The following is a 20,743-nucleotide window of genomic DNA, read 5'->3' on the forward strand; positions in this document are numbered from 1 at the left end:
TCCCTCCCCTCCCTCTCTCTCCCTCCCTCCCCTCCCTCTCTCTCCCTCCCTCCCCTCTCTCTCCCTCCCTCCCCTCTCTCTCTCTCCCTCCCCTCTCTCTCTGTCTCCCTCCCTCCCCCTCTCTCTCTCTCCCTTCCTCCCCCTCTCTCTCTCCCTCCCCCTCTCTCTCTCTCTCTCTCTCCCCCTCCCTCCCCCCTGCTCTCTCCCTCCCTCCCCTCTCTCTCTTTCCCTCCCTCCCCCCCTCTCTCTCCCTCCCTCCCCCCCCTCTCTCTCCCTCCCTCCCCCCCCTCTCTCTCCCTCCCTCCCCCCCCTCTCTCTCTCTCTCTCTCCCCCTCCCGCTCAGCGACACGAACGGCTTTCTTTCCCCCCCCTCCCGCTCAGCGACACGAACGGCTGCAGAATTCTCCCTGGCTGAAGCACTTTCACACAGGTAGGAAGATGGTTTATTTAATCTTTTCTTAGCTTATAAATGTTTATTCAGGTTGGATTTATTTGTATAATATTTATTGAAGTATAATTAAGGATTTATTGTCGAATTCAATGAGTTCCCTTCCCCGCCCCCCCTCCCCCCCACTTTGTTCTGGACGCCTAATTTGTAACCTTTGCCTGATTTTTTAATGTGTAGAACAGGTTTTTTCAGTTCTACAAAAATCTTCACTGGCTCCATTCTACTTTAGTTTGGAGTACATTTTCACTGTGGAAACTTTCAAATCAGGCGTCAGTGGCCGGACACGCCCCCTTTTGAAGAAAAAATTCTGTTCTAAACTAGAACTGTTCTACCTGACTAGAACTGCAGAAAAAAAAATGTGGAGAATTGCGATTTCTAAAATAGTCCGTTCTCCACCAGTCGCTCCTAAAAATCAGGCGCGAATCATGTGGAAACTTGGGCTCTATGTCTCTATGCTGTTATGATGCCTTGTAAGACCACATTATGAAATAAAGCATCATTTGAGCAGATGTTACGTTGACAACCATTGGCAAATGTCTTTCTCCCCTGCTCCCAGGTACTGTGCACAGGTGAGAAAGCACTGACCCATTTCGCCACACTCAGCTGAGAGGGTAGCTCGGGTGCCAGCTGCCTGGATGGCCAGGTCGCTCACGAGTTCTGCTGCAGATGAGTCAGATGATGACTTTCATGAGATGGCCTGCAGAAGAACGCTGATGGGTTTGCACAACGAAATGCATGGTGCATCGGCAGGCTTGCCAGAAAGCCTGCGTGCAATGTCAAGGAGAAAAGTGAAGTCCAGCACCAATCTTGCAACAAGGCTTTGCACACAGCTTGGAGCTGATGATTTCCAGCGTGGGAAGTGATGACCAACTTTATTCGCGCATTTGTGGATCCAACCATGATGCAGCATCTGATAGCCGATGTCGCAGCTTCTATTGCAGCACAAGCAGAAGCCACCCAGTATCTGAGTGCTGCAGTGGAAGCTCAGTCTTCTGTCATGCAAGCTCCGACTGCTTTCACGCAGGTTCAGACTGCAGCCATCGTGACTGGGTTTACCAATGTGGAAAGGGGCTTGCAGGGTGTCACAGCAGTCCAGCAATCTGTCAGCTATGCCACCCCCGGCAGTGGCAGTGGCTCTGTGGAGTGCAAACCTGCTGTACTCTCTCAGGGTGACAGCATTCGTCCTCCCACCCCTGCCACTTCGCCAGTGCCTTTGATGTTGCCCGTCAGCCAGCCAGCCCAGACTGCTGCCACCCAGGCCGAGGTGCTGCAGCCCGCAGCCAGGCCTTTTAGGCCCAGAGCTGCTCAAGGTCATCCTCCAAGGCCATCTAGTCTCCTCCACTGAAGGTCACAAGCCTTCCACCGGCCATGCTGCAGCCACTGGGGTAGCACTTCGTAGGAGCACTAGGACACTGAACAACAACAACTTGTATTATATAGCGCCTTTAACGTAATGAAACATCCCAAGGCGCTTCACAGGAATATTATGGGTTAAAAAAATTTGACAGTGATCCTCGCAAGGAGAAATTAAAGCAGGTGACCAAAAGCTTGGTCAAAGAGGTAGATTTTAAGGAGTGCCTTGAAGGAGGAAAGAGAGGTAGAGAGGCAGAGAGGTTTAGGCAGGGAGTTCCAGAGCTTGGGGCCTAGGCAGCAGAAGGCACGGCCACCAATGGTTGAGCAATTATCCAGGATGCTCAAGAGGGCAGAATTAGAGAAGTGCAGATATCTTGCGGGATTGTGGGGCTGGAGGAGTTTACAGAGATCGGGAGGGGCGAGGCCATGGAGGGATTTGAAAACAAGGATGAGAATTTTGAAATCGAGGCGGGGTCGAGAGAAGTGGTAGTGAGGTGGAGCTGGGTGTTATCAGCGTACATGTGCAAACTGATGCTGTGTTTTCTGATGATGTCCCCAAAGGGCAACATGTAGATGAGAAATAGGAGGGGACCAAAGAGAGATCCTTGGGGGGACACCAGAGGTAACGATGCGGGATTTGAAAGAGAAGCCGTTGCAGGTGATTCTCTGGCTATGATTAGATAAGAATGGAACCAGGCAAGTGCAGTCCCACCCAGCTGAATGATGGTGGAGAGGCGTTGGAGAAAGATAGAGTGGTCAACTGTGTCAAAGGCTGCAGACAAGTCGGGGTGTACGAGGAGGGATAGTTTTCCTTTTTCACAGTCACAAAGTTTGTGGCTTTGATGAGACAGACACTAAGGGAATGCACAAGGGTGATTAGTTGGCTTTGTTATGCAATACTGGATGGACTGATGCATAAAGTCGGATTGGAATGTTTCTTTTATGGTGGTTTTTATTTCAGCATTGTGGCCAAAAGGACATTGCGTTGGTCATTAACAGAGGGGAGGTAAGCTGTGGGACTAATGTGGGAATGAATTGAGGTTGTGATCACTGGTACCGCAGCCGGATGATTCCATCCCGGATATTCTGGCCAGAAAGGGGCTGTCTGGGTTGCATCCTTCCTTCTGCTTCCTCCTCTTCAGTTTCTTCCTCATCTGTGTCTTCCTCTTCCCTCTGTGAGTGGATGCTGGATATCTGAAATAAGAGCATAAAATGCTGGAAATACTCAGCAGGCAGCATCTCGAACTGAGAGGTGAACTCTGTTTCTCTCTCAACGCATGTTACGTGACCTGCTGAGTATTTGCAACATTTTCTGTCTTCTCAAAGGCCTTCCTTTACCATCCGAGGCCTTGCAAGTGTCCAGCAGCACTCTCTACACACTTAAAAAAAACTTTTAACATGTATTACACCAAGTCACTACTTTAATAATAAAAAATTAAAAATCCAGTCCAAAAAGCTTAAATGCAAACTTACCTGAAAGATGTGTGTTCCCCTTTAAGAGGTGCTGACGCTGCCTCCGAGTCTGCTGAACGCTGGATTTTTAATGGTGAGCTTAGGGCCCAGCGCTGAACTCAGTGCTAAGGTCCAAGTTCACAGAGGTGACATTAAGTCGGCTTTATATGCCAGCTGACGTCACCTCCTCCCTAATTTAAATTTCCACGGTCGGCGCTTTTACCGGCAGCGCTGTCACTTGCCGGCCATCAGAAAATGGCCAACTCCACAGGACCCGCCATCAGCTGGCGAAAGAGTGGCGGCCACCATTTCTGTGCAAAATCTTGCCAGTAAAGAGTGGTGTAAAACACCCTGATTTTCTAGTCAATTGTCTCTATAAGTGGCATTCAAGGTCAGGGTTGTGCAAAACTACATTAAAAGCCAGTATGTAAAGTTGCTTGCGGTATAGTCGGCTCCCAAGGCAACAATAAATCCTGAAAAACAGTAGCATAATTGGTTTTATTTTGAATCACAAGATGGAATTGGAGGAAACTTGAAGGGTGACAGTGATTTCTGGGAAATTGCTCTGTGAAAAACCAAAAGTGAAAACCATCACACACGTGCAGACAGCTACCAAATGCTAAGTTACCCTGGGGCCATAAGGTAACATAAAACTGTCTCCTTGGTCAGCTGAAAAGCTGGAAGTCAACATCGTTTTGTTTGAAAGTTGGTCAAGTTGATCTGAGAAATGGTTCGTGAATGGAACATGAAAGCCAATTTCTGACTGTCACCTGTGGTTTAAGTGCTTTGCTTGTTGAAGAATGTAATCTTGTGCCTCTGAGCACGGTGCAAGGCTGATGTATAATAACACGAATCAAGCAGCTCTTGCTGAATCACTGAGGCAGGAAGCAAGGATGAGGTCACACAGGAGTTCTACTGCACAGGACTCGGATGAGGATTTCGATGGGGCAGCGCACAGAAGAATGCTGATGGGTATGCACAATGAAATGCTTGGTGCATTGGCAGGCCTGCCAGAAAGCCCAAGTGCAATGTCAAGGAGCATGGAGGAGACCAGCTCCAGCCATGCCCAGGGCTTTGGGCAGAGCTTGGAGCCCAGCATAGAAGCTGTGGGCAGAACCATTAACGCACGAGTGGACCCAACCATCATGCTGCAACTGATGGCCAAAGTCACAGCTTCCACTGCAGCACAAGCAGAAGCCACCCAACGTCTCAGTGCTGCAATTCAAGCTGAGACTGAAGTCATGCAAGCTCAGCTTGCTGTCATGCAAGCACAGACTGTCGCCATCACCAGTGTAGAAAGGGGCTTGCAGGGTGTCATAGCAGTCCAGCAGTCTGTCCTCCAACAGATTACTAGGATTGCTGAGGCGCTGCCCTGGGAGAGTGTCAGTGGTTCCGTGGAGCACGAACCTACTGTCCTCTCTCAGGATGACAGCATTCGTCCTCCCACCACTATACCTCCGTCAGTGGCCTTGCTATTGTCTATCAGCCAGCCGTCACCCAGGCTGAGGTGGTGCAGACCAAAGCCGGGCCTACTAGGCCCAGAGCTGCTTGAAGGCATCCTGCAAGGTCATCTGCAGTCTCTCCCACTGAAAGTCAGCAGCTTTCCGGCAGCCCTGCTGCAGCCACTGGGGTAGCACTGTGTAGGAGCACTAGGACAGGCAAAGACACACGGAAGATAAACACTAAGGGAATGCACAAGGGGTGATTAGTTGACTTTTTGGTGTAATATTGGATGGATAAGATGTATAAAGTGGAATGTTTGTTTTGTGGTGGGTTTTATTTCAGCATTGTGGCCAAGAGGACGCTGTGATGGTCAGTAACAGAGGGAAGGGAAGGTGTGGGACTAATGCTGAATGGGGAATTGGGATTGCGTTCACTGGTACCGCAAGTCTCCTTCCTTCCGCTTCAATCTTCTCCTCTTCCTCCTCCTGATCCTGAGCTGATGGCCGCATCCCTAGTGGCAAGGGCCGTGTGATCAAGATGGCCAGGTTGTGGAGGATAGCAGACCACCATGAATCAGTGGACACACTCCAGTGAGTTCTGTAGGGCTCCTCCAGAACGGTCCAGGCAGCGGGACCAGTTGCTTCAGCACCCCAAAGGTCTATTCTATGATGTTTCATGTGGCAGCATGGTTCTCGCTGTCCGAATACTGGCCACGTGTGGTTAGTCCTTGTCACCCAATAATCAACTGTGGTTTGACTTGGTGGCTCAAAGACTGAGTGAACAGCGGACTGGTGCAGAATAAAAGCATCATGACTGCTGCCAGGATACCGGGCATTCACCATCATGATGTACTGAGCATGGATCGCACACCAATTGCACATTCAGCGAGTGGTAACCTTTGCAGTTGTGGCACATCTCAGCATTTAGATACAGTCTCTGGTCAGAAAGAAGGCAATGAACTCCCCTTTCCTATCATAAAGAGCGTTTGTAACTTCTCTTATGCAGCAGTGGACGATGTTAGGAGATGTTACAGATGTCGCCTGCTCCAGCCTGGAAGGACCCAGACGTGAAGAATGTCAGGGCCACAGTCACCTTCACAGGTACTGGCCCTGGAGTGAGGCTGCAGGTCTGGTTGGAAGAGGTGCGAGAGTTCTCGGAGCACCTCATTCGTAAAGCGCAGCCGCCTCCTGGCTCAGGTTGAGGTAGGAGAGTTGCTCTCGGAAGACACTAGGTGGGTAAGGCCTCCTGCTGAGAGCACTACTCCCCTCCACCTCCCCCCTCTGCGAGCAGCTTGTCCTCTTTGCTGCCTCTGCTCCATCTCCCTGTCATGCTGCAGGCCAAGGGGATGACAACTAGAGTCCCCATGACTGGGAACAAGTGAACAGACCAGAGGCCATTTCATCAGAAGCAAGGCTTTCTCCACTCACTGTCACCTCACCACCTTTAAACTAGAAAGCTCCAAACATTTCGACAAACTTACACAGAGCCAGTAGAAATCAAAAAGCAAGTTATCTGAAAGTTGTTGATGATCCCTTTAAATAAGAACTTAAGATATAGGAGCAGGTGTAGGCCATTCTTATTGAAACATATAAGATACTGAGGGGGCTCGACAAGGTAGATGCAGAGAGGATGTTTCCACTTGTGGGGGAATCTAAAACTAGGGGGCGTAGTTTAACAATAAAGGGGGTCGCCCATTTAGAATTGAGATGAGGAGTAAATCTGTGGAATTCTCTGCCCCAGAGAGCTATGGAGGCTGGGTCATTGAATATATTTAACATGGAGATAGACAGATTTTTGAACGATAAGGGTGTGAAGGGTTATGGGGAGTGGGCAGGGAAGTGGAGCTGAGCCCAAGATCAGATCAGCCATGATTTTATTGAATGGTGGAGCAGGCTCGAAGGGCCAAATGGCCTACTCCTGCCCCTATTTCTTATGTTCTTATATTCTTATTCGGCCCCTCAAGCATGCTCCACCATTCAATAAGATCATGGCTGCTGTTCTACCTCAACTCTACTTTCCTGTGCTATCCCCATATCCCTTGATTCCCTTAATTTACAAAAATCTATCGATCCCTGTCTTAATCCAAAGATTCACCACCCTCTGAGTGAAAATATTTCTCTTCATCTCAGTCCCTTATTCTGGGACTGTGACCCCTGGTTCTACCCTAGCAAGCACTGTAAGAATGCTGTATGTTTCAATATCAGCAATATAAACTCCAGAGAATATAGGCCTAATCTACCAAAACTCTCCTCATAGGACAATCCCCCCATCCCAGGAATCAGTCTGGTGAACCTTCATTGCACTCCCTCTGTGGCAAGTATATCCTTCCTTAGGTAAGGAGACCAAAATTGTACACAATACTCCAGGTGCGGTCTCACCAGGGCCCTATATAATTGCAGTAAGACATCTTTATTCTTATAGTCAAATCCTCTTGTAATAAAGGTCAACATACCATTTGCTTTCTTAATTGCTTGCAGTACCTGCATGTTAACTTTCAGTGATTCATGTACAAAGACACCCAGGTCCCTCTAAACACCAACATTTCCCAATCTCTCACCACTTAAAAAATACTCGGCTTTTCTATATTTCCTACCAAAGTGGATAACTTCACATTTCCCCACATTATATTCCATTTGCCATGTTCTTGTCCACTCACTCAGCCTGTCTATATCCCCTTGAAGCCTCGTTGCATCCTCCTCACAACTTACAATCCCACCTAGCTTTGTATCATCAGCAAACTTGGATATATTACATTTGCTCCCTTCATCTAAATCATTGATAATCTGGGGCCTTGGAATAGCTGGAGCCCAAGCACCGATCCTTGTGGTACCCCACTAGTTACAGCTTGCCAACCCAAAAATGACCAGTTATTGCTACTCTCTGTTTTCTGCCCATTAACCAATCCTCAATCCATGCTAGTATATTACCCCCAATCCCGAGAGCCCTAATTTTGTTTAATAACCTCTTGCGTAGCACCTTCTCAAATGCCTTCTGAAAATCCAAATACACCACATCCACTAGTTGCCCCTTATCTATTCTGCTAATTACAACCTCAAAAAACTCTAACAGATTCATCAAACATGATTTCCCTTTCATAAATCCGTGTTGACTTTGCCTAATCCTATTATTCTTTAATAAGTGCCCCGTTACCACGTCCTTAATAATAGATTCTAGCATTTTCCCTACTACTGATGTCAGGCTAACTGGTCTGTAGTTCCCTATTTTCTCTCTCCCTCCTTTCTTAAATAGTGGGGTTACATTTGCCACCTTTCAATCCCCCGGGACCGTTCTAGAATCTATGGAATTTTGGAAGATAACAACCAATGCATCCACTATCTCTATAGCCACCTCTTTCAAAACCCTAGGATGTAGGCCATCAGGTCCAGGGGATTTATCGGCATTTAGTCCCATTAATTTCTCCAGTACTATTTTTTTACTATACTAATTTCTTTCAGTTCCTCATTCTCACTAGACCCTTGGTTCTCCAATATTTCTGGGAAGTTTTTTGTGTCTATCCTCCGCCCCAAACGGGGGGGGGGGGGGGGGCACCTTCCATTTTTTAAGTGTGCTGTCCGCCCCAACGGAGCGGGTCGGAAGTGGGGGCCGGGTCGGAGTGGTCATTGCTCCGAGTCATCAGCGCCCACCAATGTTTTCTGCCCCTTGCTGTTTCTTAGCTCCACCCAAACTGATTCTACATTTTGATTTTCAGAGCTAAGATCCTTTCTTTCTACTGCCTTTATCTCACTCTTTATCAAGGCTACACCTCCTCCTTTTCTATTTTGCCTATCTCTTCTAAAAGTTAAGTATCTTGGAATATTTAGTTCCTAACCTTGGTCACTTTGCTTTTAGATCAAACCTATTAGTTTCTATCTGTGCTATTAATTCATCTATTTTGTTGCGAATGCTTCATGCATTCAGATATAGTGCCTTTAGCTTTGATTCTTTTCTATTTTCCCCTGATGTCATCTTGGTCACCTTGATGCCTTATTACCTTTTGTTACTCTCTCTGTCTCTTCCTGACCCACTTTGCTTATTTTTACCCAAACTCTGCTCTGCTCTAGAGCCTTGACTCCTCCCCCCCCCCCCCTCTGGCCTTCATTAGTTTAAATCCCTGCCCACTGCCCTAGTTATTCGATTCACCAGGACACTGGTTCCAACCCGGTTTAAGTGGAGCCCACCCCATCGGAACAGCTCCCTCTTTCCCCAGTACTGGTGCCAGTGACCCACAAAGCAAAACCCCTGCCTCCCACACCACTCTTACAGCCACGCATTTAACCTTCTAATTTGCTCATCCCTATACCAATTGATACATGGCTCAGGCAACAATCCAGGGTTTGTTACTTTTGAGGTTCTGCTTTTTAATTTGGGCCCCAACTCCTCAAACTCTCTCAGCAGTACCTCATTCCTAGTTCTACCTCTGTTGTTGGTTCCTACATGGACCACATCAACTGGATCTTCCCCCTCCCATTTCAAGTTCTTCTCCAGCCGCAAGGAGATGTCTTTAACCCTGGCAGACAAGACAGCCTTCGGAACTCCCTGTCGCAGCTGCAGAGAACAGTATTTATCCCTCTGACTATACTGCCCCCTACCACAACTACATTCCCTTTCACTCCCTCTCACTTGAATGGTCTCCTGCACCATGGTGCTATGGTCAGCCTGCTCATCCATCTTGCAGGCTTTTCCCTCATCCACACAGGCAACAAATATCTCATACCTATTGGATAAGGTCAAATGTCGAGGCTCCTCCAGCACTGCACCTGAGGTCCCTTTACCTACCTGAGTTGCAGTCACACCCTCCTGTCCCTGACCATTAACAAGACCTGTACCAGTACCTAACCCAAGGGGTGTGACTGTCTCTTGGAGCAAAGTGTCCAGATAACTCTCCCCCTCCCCGATGCCCTGTAATGTCTGCACCTCAGACTCCAGCTCAACAACTCTGAGCTGGAGTTCCTCGAGATGTAGGCACTTACTGCAGATGTGGTTGTCTGGGATCACGATGGTCTCCACTAACTCCCACATGCTGCAGTTGCGGCACGCCACCTGCACTGCCATCCCTATATGGCCTTGTTCTATTTAATTACATTTGTATTGAAGTAACTTAGTTTACAGTTTAGTTTCTTGACTACTTAATGGATCTAAATATAGGTGATGAAATTAAATATCTACCTATAACACAAGTAGTGCAGGCAAAAAGCAGCTACTCCGTTCCCCTCTTCTGCGAATTCTCACTCTTTCCAAATTCCCAAATAAAACACTCTGTTTAAGTGCACTCTATTTAATCCCGCTCTATGCTTTTGAGGAGGTAACCAAGAAGGCAGATGAGGGTAGAGCGTACGATGTAGTACATATGGACTTTAGCAAGGCTTTTGATAAGGTCCCACATGGTAGACTAGTCATGAAAATTAAAGCCCATGGGATCCAGGGCAAAGTGGCAAGTTGGATCCAAAATTGGCTTGGAGGTAGGAAGCAAAGGGTAATGATTGATGGATGTTTTTGTGAATGGAAGGATGTTTCCAGTGGGGTTCCGCAAGGCTCAGTACCGGGTCCCTTGCTTTTTGTGGTATATATCAACGATTTAGATTTGAGTATAGGGAGTATGATTAAGAAGTTTGCAAACGACACTAAAATTGGCTGTGTGGTTAATAATGAAGAGGAAAGTCATGGGCTGCAGGAGGATATCAATCTACTGGTCAGGTGGGCAGAGCAGTGTCAAATGGAATTTAATTCTGAGAAGTGTGAAGTGATGCACTTTGGGAGGGCTAATAAGGAAAGGGTATACACATTAAGCGGTAGGCCACTTAGTAGTGTAGATGAACAAAGGGACCTTGGAGTGCTTGTCTAGAGATCCCTGAAAGTAGCAGGCCAGGTGGATAAGGTGGTTAAGAAGGCATACAGAATGCTTGCCTTTATTGGCCAAGGCATAGAAAATAAGAGCAGGGAGGTTATGCTTAAATTGTATAATACTTTGGTTAGGCCACAGCTGGAGTACTGTGTGTAATTCTGGTCGCCATATTATAGGAAGGACGTGATTGCACTAGAGAGGGTGCAGAGGGGATTTACTAGGATGCTGCCTGGAATAAAGCTGGGTTTGTTCTCATTGGAACAGAGGAGGTTGAGAGGAGACCTCATTGAGGTGTACAAAATATTAAGGGGCCTGGACATAGTGAATAGTAAGGGCCTATTTCCATTGGGGGAGGGGTCTATTATGAGGGGGCATAGTTTTAAGGTAGTTGGTGGAAGGTTTAGAGGGGATTTGAGGGGGGGCTTCTTTACGCAGAGGGTTGTGGGGATCTGGAACTCGCTGCCTGGAAGAGTGGTGGATACAGAAACCCTCACCACTTTTAAGAGATGATTGGATGGGCACTTAAAGTGCAGTAACCTGCAGGGGTATGGATCTAGAGCTGGTAATTGGGATTAGACTGGATGACCTTTCGTTGGACGGCGCAGATATAATGGTAAGTACTGCAGGGAATAGAATATGGCCAGGGTGATCTCCTGGACTAGTTTCGATCACCTGGATGGGTCGGGGAGTAATTTTCGCAGATTTATTCTCCCTAAATTGGCCTGGGTTTTTATCTGGTTTTTGCCTCTTCCAGGAGATCACATAGCTCCGGTTGGGGTGGAGTGTAGAATGTTTTAGTATAAGGGTGTCGCAGTTGTGTGAGGCGGACTGGTTGGGCTGGGTGCTCTTTGCCTTTCCGTCATTGTTCATAGTTTATATGTAACCTTTAGGGCTGCTGACCAAGGGCCGTGCGGCTCTTTGCCGGCCTGCGTGGACACGATGGGCTGAAATGGCCTCCTTCTGCGCTGTAAATTTCTATGTTTCTATGCTGGTGAGGGGTCCTAATGTTCAGCTGTGTGAGAATAACACAGGGCATTAGTTCCAGTAATGACAACGAAAATGGCAGCATTACACGCTGATTGATGTCACAATCTGCCTAATTAACATACTTCCAACACACGCTACTAATGCCCACTCTACAGCCCTCACCAAGATAATGCCAGAAGTGTGCGCGCACTACCTGGACTCCAATTCGGCACCCGTAACACCCAAACAACGGGCACTCTGCAACCGAACTTTTAGCCCCAAGTTCTTTGGCTTCATGTATACCTAAACAAGGCTGGGTCTGCATAAATCTGAATTGAAAACTACCACAGATGGAGAGAACACTTATTCTTAAGATTAGAGCCAGTCAGTTCAGTGAATACTGACTTATAAAAGTGAAGCTAGGCCTATATCAGAGGCTACATTTGTGTCATTTGTTATATTTGATTTTATGAGAAGCAAGAGATTTCAATTAATGTTGTTTTGTAGTCATTGTTGTAATGTTGTTCCCACATTACAGCAGTGACTACACTCCAAGAGTACTTCATTGGCTGTAAAGCGCTTGAGACATCTGGTGGTCGTGAAAGGCGCTATATAAATGCAAGTATTTCTTTAATTCATATATTACATGTAAAATAAACCAGCTTGATGGTTTATAAGGGCCTTTTCTCACAAGAGTGGTGATCAGAATGCCTTCTGGAAGATAGGATAAACACACAAGGACAAGTGCAATATTACAGCACCCATGCACTTGATGAGGTATCTCACTGTGATCACTCCTAGGTCACACTATCAAAGGGAATGTGTGGTCTGCTTGGGGCCAAGACAATATCTAGCGGAGACCCAAAATTTGTAACAACAACCTTGCAGTCAAATTTCGAATTACTGAAGTAAACCTCCGCTAAAATGGCTGTTGCCCGGGGTGCTCTGGCCACAATATAAGGCCCTCTAATCTGTAGGTTATTCAGAGTTTAATGAGTTTCATGCATATTTTGTGTGCAGGCTCTCAGTACGCTTTGAATTGGTCAGCTGTCCCTGATCTTCAGGCCCCTGTGTCTGATAATATGGGACCAACAACTGAAGCATTACAGAGCTTTGGGTGCCATGGGTGTTACATAGAGTATTATATTCTAGCTAAAATCTGCTATTTTAATCCTCCTTCGGTTAATCTTCATCTAGTTTCCATCAAAAATCTGTTAGTGTGGTTTTTGCTATCCATCAAAAGTGAATGGTAAATCTCCTGTAGCACTCCAGTGCATACCTTAAATGTAAAATAAAGTTCACTGTTCACCTGGGGCCTATTATCCTGGAATACTTTGTGCATAAGATCATGATTCAGTTCATAGGGAGCAGGGAGCCGATGGAAGCACAAATATCTGTTGGGCATGAGGAGAAACTATCTGGAGCAAGCTTGGATTTTAACAAGGATGTGTATGATGTGTCATTGATGACAAAGTTGTATTTTTAAATGTTTGTCATTCAGAATGTCACAATAAAATGTTTCATATAAAGAGATTAGCTGTGACTGGTGGGTAGAATTCTGTAAACAGTTGGGGCAGTTATCTAAACAAGTGTGTCAGCTTGGCTCAGTTCAAAGCACCTTGCCTCTTTTAGTCAGAAAGTTTACTGTTTAAATTCACTCTAAGACATGAGCACATAATGTAAGCTGCGTTGCAGGATTGCTTCAGATAAAACGGTTCCTCCTTTGACACCACTACATGGTACGAAGTATTGTGCTGCTGATCAGCTGTTCTTTATCAAACATTTGCACTAAAAATGTAAAAATAGAATCCAATATTCAAAAATGAACGTACTTACTCGTTAGTTAACAAAGGAACATCGCTGCCACCATCACTGGTAGTCACAACATCTCGTTTTACACCTAAAACAATTCCATCATTGCCTTTCGCCAGCAGATCAATAATTTCATTATTGTACACTTCCACAATAGACACTGCAACAGAATATGTTTCAAGTGGTTTATTTGACATCAGTCTGTAAAAAGAACAAAAGACTTTTATTTACTAAATTCTTTGCAGTATATCTTAAAGTCCCCAAAGTAAACATGCATTAAGTATACTGAATAATTCATGAATTACACATTAGTCTCTCTTTTTACAGCAAAATCGGTAGAGCCGTAAATTCTGCCTATATTTGAAACCATTTAATGCCCTTTTCCTGCTGATCTCTGCTGCTGCTCACACCAATGGGAAATCTGATTTTTACAATCGAGATGGGACCTGGAAATCTGCAGTGCTTTCAGCGGATTTGGAACAAGTGCAGATTAGAGGGATTGGAAATTGGAGTGTAGCCCATTCTGTGATACTCTGGGGTTTCCTATGGGGGCGGGGCAAATGGAGCTGGGACTGCCTGCACACATTACTTCAAAATGGCATAAGTGGGGACTTTGCAGAGCAATCAATTGCCATTGAAATAGTGACAGGTTTGAAACTAAGACGTTAAAAAAAATTCGTATCTTTAGGTGGCACAGCGGCAAAGAACCCTGGAGAAGGGTAACCACGAGCAAAACTATGACACCATAGAATAAGGGAGTGCCAAAGAGGGGGGTGTGAGGAGCAGAAATGCACTAGTAACAGGGGTTCTACAATTAGGGAAAAAGGCAAATGTTTTGGCAGTCACAATCAAGATGCTGAATTGTATATTGCCTCCCAGGTGCCAGGGTAAGGAATATCACGGAGCAGGTACAAAAGATTTCACATTGGAACAGGAGTAGGCCATTCAGACTCGAGCCTGTTCAATTCGATCAATGAACTCCATCTACCCATCTTGGTTCCATAATCCTTAATACTCTTGCCAAACAAAAATCTATCAATCTGAGTTTTGACATTTTCAATTGACCCTAGCCTCAACAGCATTTTAGGGGAGAGAGTTCCCGATTTTCACTACCCTTTGTGTGAAGAAGTCCTTCCTGGGATCACCCCTGAACGGTCTAGCTCCAGTTTTAAAGTTATGCCCCTTATTCTGGACTCCCCCACCAGAGGAGATAGTTTCTCTATCTATCCTATCAATCTCTTGAACACCACAATGAGATTACCCCTTAATCTTTATATTCAAGGGAATACAAGCCTAGTCTATGCAACGTGCCCTCATTATTTAACTCTTTTTGCCCCAATATCATTCTGGTGAATCTCCGCTGCATCCCCTCTGTCATGTATGTATGCTTGGAGTTACTAGCCACCAGGGGGCGCCACTGTCGGAAATCATTGGGCTGTATGCATGCGTGTGCGGGCCAGGTATGTAAAGCAAGCCACCATGTAATGTGGGCACTTTGGGCCCGAATAAAGTTGAGCTAGGTTTGCACCAGAATGAGTTTACAGTATTCAGTCTATTGAGTTATTACATACATAACATTTGGCGACGAGGTAACTCAAGAACCTTTGCATGCAAAATGAGCACCATTGGAATTCTGGAGAGATTCGTGGAGGGAGAGGACTGGTCGAATTTTATCGATCGCCTGGACCAGTACTTCGTGGCCAACAAAATGGAAGAAGCTACTGCCGTAGTTAGGCGCAGGGCGGTTTTCCTCACTGCTTGCGGTCCGAAAATCTATGGCCTCATAAAGAATCTCCTCTCGCTTGCATGTCCAACAGACAAGGACTATGAGGAATTGTGTGCTCTGATACATTACCATCTCAAACCAAAAGAAGGCATCATCATCATCTCACGCTATCGATTCTACACGCATGTTCGTTCTGAGGGCCAGGATGTGTCAGAATTCATCACCAACCTAAGACGTCTTGCTGGGCCATGTAAATTTGAAAATGCTTTGGGAGACATGCTGCGAGATTTCTTCGTAATAGGAATCAACCAGGAGGTGATCCTCCGGAAGTTATTGCCTCCGGAGCCACTGGATTTGAGCAAGGCCATCGTGATTGCCCAGGCATGCACGACGACGGATGATAATTTAAGGCAGATATCATTGAAGAGTTGGAGCTCCACGGCAAGTACTGCAAACAAGATTGTATCGTCGTATGGCAGAGCTGCTTATGGCAGGGCCTACTCGACTGCGTATGCAAAACCTGTAGCTGCTCAAAGTCAGCCAACGGGTACGAATCCGATTTCACCCTGTTGGCGTTGTGGGGGCAATCATCGGCATCAACAGTGTCATTTTAAACAGTACATTTGTAAAAGCTGTTCGAAAGTGAGACATCTTCAGCGAATGTGTCCACAACTGAGCAAGCGTGCTGCGATTCACCACTTGGATGATGACGATCAGTCCCGCGTGGACCTGGATATGCAACCCAAGATACCCGAGAAGGAAGTGTATGGACTGTATTCGTTCCTGACAAAGAGCCAACCGATAATGGTTAATGTGAAACTAAATGGCATGCCAGTATCGATGGAATTGGACACGGGTGCGAGTCAGTCGATAATGAGCCAAAGGACATTTCGACAAGCTGTGGGACACTAAGGTCGTGAAGCCTAAGCTGAGTCCAGTCAATGCCAAGTTGCGTACTTACACCAAAGAACTCATACCGGTGATTGGCAGTGCAGTAGTCAAGGTGTCGTATGATGGTGTGGTTCATGATCTACAGTTATGGATCATTCCAGGAAATGGTCCAACACTGTTCAGCAGGAATTGGCTCGAAAAAATCAAATGGAATTGGAACGATATCAAAGCGTTGTCATCGGTGGATTACATTTCGTGTGCTCAAGTGCTGAGCAAGTTTCCCTCGCTGTTTGAACCAGGAATCGGCAATTTCATGGGAGCCAAGGTGCAGATTCGCCTGGACTCGGGTGCAAGACCCGTCCATCACAAAGCTCGGGCTGTTCCGTACATGATGAGGGAGAAGGTCGAAATTGAGCTGGACAGAATCCAACGTGAAGGGGTCATATCACCAGTTGAATTTAATGAATGGGCCAGTCCCATTGTTCCTGTGTTGAAGAGTGTGGCATTGTTAGGATTTGTGGCGACTACAAGGTTACGATCAACCGATTTTCAAAACAGGATCAGTAGCAGTTACCGACGGCTGATGACCTGTTTGCAACGCTAGCCAGTGGGAAGTCGTTCACTAAACTGGATCTGACATCGGACTGTATGACACAGGAGATCGTCGACACATCGAAGAAACTTATGTGCAGCAACACTCATAAAGGACTGTTATCTACAACAGGTATCCTTTTGGAATTCACTCGGCTGCAGCCATATTTCAGAGAAACATGGAGAATCTACTGAAGTCCGTCCCGAGAACCGTCGTGTTTCAAGATGACATTCTGGTCACAGGTCATGACACTGCCAAACACCTGAACAACCTTGAAGAGGTTCTACATTGTCTGGACAAAGTGGGACGCAGGCTGAAACGTTCGAAGTGCGTCTTCATGGCACCGGAAGTCGAATTTCTGGGGAGGAAGATTGCTGCTGATGGCATCAGGCCTATGGACTCGAAAACCAAGGCCATCAAAAATGCACCCAGGCCTCAGAATGTGACGGAGCTGTGTTCGTTCCTTGGGCTACTCAACTACTTCGGTAATTTCTTACCTAGATTGAGCACTTTATTAGAGCCATTGCACATGCTGTTCAGAAAAGGCGACAACTGGGTTTGGGGTGTGTCTCAAGATAGAGCTTTCGAGAAAGCTACAAATCTGCTTTGCTCTAACAAGTTGCTGGTACATTATGATCCGTGTAAGTGTCTAGTATTGGCCAGTGATGTTTCATCATATGGAGTTGCCTGTGTGCTTCAACAAGCTAATGAATTGGGTAAACTACAACCTGTTGCGTATGCTTCAAAAAGTTTGTCAGAAAGAGCCTTCAGCATGGTAGAAAAAGAAGCTTTAGCCTGCGTTAATGGGGTTAAAAAGATGCATCAGTACCTGTTTGATCTTCGTTTTGAACTCGAACCGGATCATAAGCCACTCATTTCATTGTTTTCGGAAAACTAAGGTATCAATACCAATGCATCGTCCCGCATCCAGAGGTGGGCGCTGACATTATCTGCCTATGATTATGTCATTCGCCATAGACCTGGCAATGAGAATTGTGCCAATGCACTGAGCAGTCTGCCTTTGCCCACACCGGAGGTGGAGATGCCACAACCTGCAGATCTATTGTTAGTTATGGATACTTTTGAGAGTGAAGGAAACCCTGTCACTGCTCAACAAGTTAGGACCTGGACCAGACAGGACCCGATCTTATCGGTTGTAAAACGTTGTGTCCTTAGTGATGATTGGTCTGCTATACCTATGGAAATGTGTGATGAGACCAAACCTTACAACGTCGCAAAGACGAACTATCCATTCAGTCAGAGTGTTTACTGTGGGGTAATCGTGTTGTTATGCTTAAGAAATGCAGAGAGAAATTTGTACGTGATCTACACAGCACTCATCCCGGTATTGTCATGATGAAAGCCATCGCCAGGTCTCACGTATGGTGGCCTGGAATTGACTCTGATCTGGAATCATGTGTGCATCAGTGCAACACTTGCATGCAGCTAAGCAAAGTACCAGCAGAATCTCCGCTAAGGCTGTGGTTGTGGCCACATTGACTTTGCGGGTCCTTTCCTGGGTAAGATGTTTTTTGTTGTGGTGGATGCATATTCCAAGTGGATAGAGTGTATAATCATGCCATCCAGTATATCCACAGCTACCATTGAGAGCCTTCGTGTCATGTTTGCTACTCATGGACTGCCTGACATCGTTGTGAATGACAATGGATCTTGCTTCACAAGTCTGGAGTTTCAAGAGTTCATGAAACTCAATGGTAGTAAACATGTGAGGCCAAGGAAGGTAACAGAGTGTTTATCGTTAAGCTCAAGCGTGTGGGCAAACACGCAGGAAACATGTTGATCAGATAAAGCTGCGGCACACGGAGGAATTGAAACAAGTTGAGGAAGATATGATCAGTGACCAACCAACCTATATTCATTCATCAGAGGACTCCGCCGTCATCAATGAATCTGGACTTTCAATCTCTGAAATGGTCATTCCACTCCCATCAGATCTACCCAGCCCCCAGTCATAACTGACTCAGAATGCTTGCCCAGAACTGGAGTTGAACTGAAATGATCAATTCATGAGTGGAAAGCCCCAGACCGTCTTAACTTGTAAAAAAACGAATACTAAGATCTTGAAGGGGGATGTTGTCATGTATGAATGCTTGGGGTTACTAGCCACCATAGGGCGCCACTGTCGGAGGTCATTGGGCTGTACGCACGTGTGTGCGGGCCAGGTATATAAAGCAAGCCACCATGTAATGTGGGCACTTTGGGCCCGAATAAAGTTGAACCAGGTTTACACCTGAGCGAGTTTACAGTATTCAGTCTATCGAATTATTACATACATAACACCCTCCAAGGCCAATAAATCCCTCCTCAGTTGCGGTGCCCAGAACTGAACACAGTACTCTAAATGGGGTCTAACCAGAGCTCCGTGCAACTGTAATGTAACCTTCACACCATAGTATTCCAACTCCCTTGAGATAAAGGCCAACATTCCATTAGCCTTTTAAATTATTTTTTGTGCCTGTCCACTAGCTTTTCGTGATTTCTGTACTTAATCCCCCAAATCACTCTGCTCATTCACAGTTCCAAGCTTCTCGAAACATTTCCCCACATTGAACGCCATCTGCCACAGTTTTGCCCACTCACTTAATCTATCAACTTTCTGCTCCCATCTACACTATTTACTGTGCCACCTAACTTGGTGTTATCAGCAAATGTGGATATATGGCTCTCCATTCCTTCATCCAAGTCATTTATAAATATAGTGAAAAGCTGAGAGCTCAGTACATATCCCTGGGTGACAATACAAGTCACATCCTGACAATTCAAGTACCTATCCATTATCCCAACTCCTTAATGAATTCCCTACCCATGTCAATAGGTTGCTTCCAATTCCATGTGTTCTCACTTTTGTTCACAGTCTCTTATGTAAAATGTTTTGGGATGTCCTGAGTTCTTGAAAGGCGATATATAAATGTGGAACCTTACCGAATGCATTCTGGGAAGTCATATTAATAACATCCATTGACATTCCCTTACCTACCATGTTTGCCCAGTCGACCCTGCAAAGTCCTCATCACCAACATCTGGGGACTTGTGCCAAAATTGTCCCACCGGCAGGACAGACCTACCAGATGTGGTGGCACAGTTGTATACAGTCGGGAGGGAGTTGCCCTGGGAGTCCTCAACATTAACTCCGGACCCAATGAAGTCTCATGGCTTCATGTCAAGCATGGGCAAGGAAACCTCCTGCAGATTACCACCTACCCCCCTCCTTTAGCTAATGAATCAGTACTCCTCCATGTTCAACACCACTTGGAAGAACCAGAGAGTAGCAAGGGCACAGAATGTACTCTAGATGGGGAACTTCAATCTCCATCACCAAGAGTGACTCGGCAGCACCACTACTGACCGAGCTGGCCGAGTCCTGAAGGGCATAGCTGCCACATTGGGCTTGTGACAGGTGGTGAGAGAACCAACACGGGAAAAATCTACTTGACCTTGTCCTCACCAATCCACCTGTCACAGATGCATCTGTCCATGACAGCATTGGTAGCAGTGATCACACCCACAGTCCTTGTGGAGATGAAGTCCCGTCTTCAAACTGAGGATATCCCCCATCATGCTGTCTGACACTACCACCGTGCTAAATGGGATAGATTCAGAACAGCTCTAGCAGCTCAAAACTGGGCATCCACGAGGCGCTGTGGGCCATCAGCAGCAGCAGAATTGAATTCCAGAACAATCTGTAACCTCATGTCTTGGCATATCCCTCACTCTCCCATTACCATCAAGCCAGGGGATCAACCCTGGTTCAATGAGAAATGCAGAAGAGCATGCCAGTACCAGGCGTACCTAAAATTGAGGCGCCAACCAGTGGAAGCTGCAACACAGGACTACATGCATGCTGAACAGCATAAGCAGCATGCTATAGATTAGGCTAAGCGATCCCACAATCAAAGCTCTGCAGTCCTGCCACATCCAGTCGTGAATGGTGGTGGACAATAAAACAACTAACGGGAGGAGGAGGCTCCATGAATATCCCTGTCCTCAATGATGGCGAAGCCCAACACGCGAGTGGTAAAGACAAGGCTGAAGCATTGCAACCATCTTCAGTCAGAAGTGCCGAGTGGATGATCCATATCGGCCTCCTCCCGAGGTCCCAACCATCAATGAATTCAGTGTTTCAATCCCTTCAATCTGGTTTTTGCCCCTGCCACAGTACCAAAACAGCTCTCATCAAAGTCACAAATAACGTCCTTT

General features: G+C 46.3%; 1 protein-coding gene across 1 annotated transcript in view; it reads right to left on the bottom strand.

Annotated features, from left to right (window-relative positions):
- Positions 1 to 20,743, bottom strand: part of kif25 (kinesin family member 25) — a 227,842-nt gene that overhangs the window by 68,372 nt on the left and 138,727 nt on the right. Inside the window, exon 11 of the mRNA XM_070891009.1 lies at positions 13,341 to 13,517. Within this exon, the coding sequence (XP_070747110.1) occupies positions 13,341 to 13,517 (177 nt within the window). The remainder of the gene's footprint in view (positions 1 to 13,340; positions 13,518 to 20,743) is intronic.

The sequence above is a fragment of the Pristiophorus japonicus genome, chromosome 9, assembly GCF_044704955.1.
Source record: "Pristiophorus japonicus isolate sPriJap1 chromosome 9, sPriJap1.hap1, whole genome shotgun sequence".
NCBI lineage: Eukaryota > Metazoa > Chordata > Chondrichthyes > Pristiophoridae > Pristiophorus > Pristiophorus japonicus.